The 269-nt window shown below is 66.9% G+C and overlaps 1 protein-coding gene across 1 annotated transcript in view; it reads right to left on the bottom strand.

The window, feature by feature from the left end:
* LOC104537371 (nuclear pore glycoprotein p62-like) overlaps window positions 1-265 on the bottom strand; it is a gene marked incomplete at both ends in the record, with an annotated part of 4,562 nt that extends 4,297 nt beyond the window's left edge. The window contains 1 exon segment of the mRNA XM_010180226.1: window positions 171-265. Within this exon segment, the coding sequence (XP_010178528.1) occupies window positions 171-265 (95 nt within the window).
* Between the last annotated feature and the right edge of the window lie 4 nt (window positions 266-269).

Below are 269 nucleotides of genomic sequence, written 5' to 3'. Positions count from 1 at the left end.
GAACGCTCTGCCCAATGTGCCACAGCGTAGAGGGAATTCCAAGGCATAACTGGTTCGCTCCCTTGGCAGCGACTCGCCATGCACTCCCAAGGCAACCAGGAAGACATCAGCCACTCCTTCTCCCCAGCAAAGCCAGCACCCCCGCCCCGGCTGACCCCCGGCCCTCTCACCCCAGCGGGAACACGTTCGCTGCCGGAGTCGCGGTGGCCGTGGCCGGTGTCCCGAAGCTGAAGCTGGCCGGCGGCGCGGCACTGCCTGGCGTGCTGAAC

This window comes from Mesitornis unicolor, unplaced genomic scaffold (genome assembly GCF_000695765.1).
Source record: "Mesitornis unicolor isolate BGI_N332 unplaced genomic scaffold, ASM69576v1 scaffold7260, whole genome shotgun sequence".
Taxonomy (NCBI): Eukaryota; Metazoa; Chordata; class Aves; order Mesitornithiformes; family Mesitornithidae; genus Mesitornis; species Mesitornis unicolor.
The sequence above is the reverse complement of the archived record's forward strand: the minus strand, read 5'-3'. Positions and strand labels throughout refer to the sequence as shown.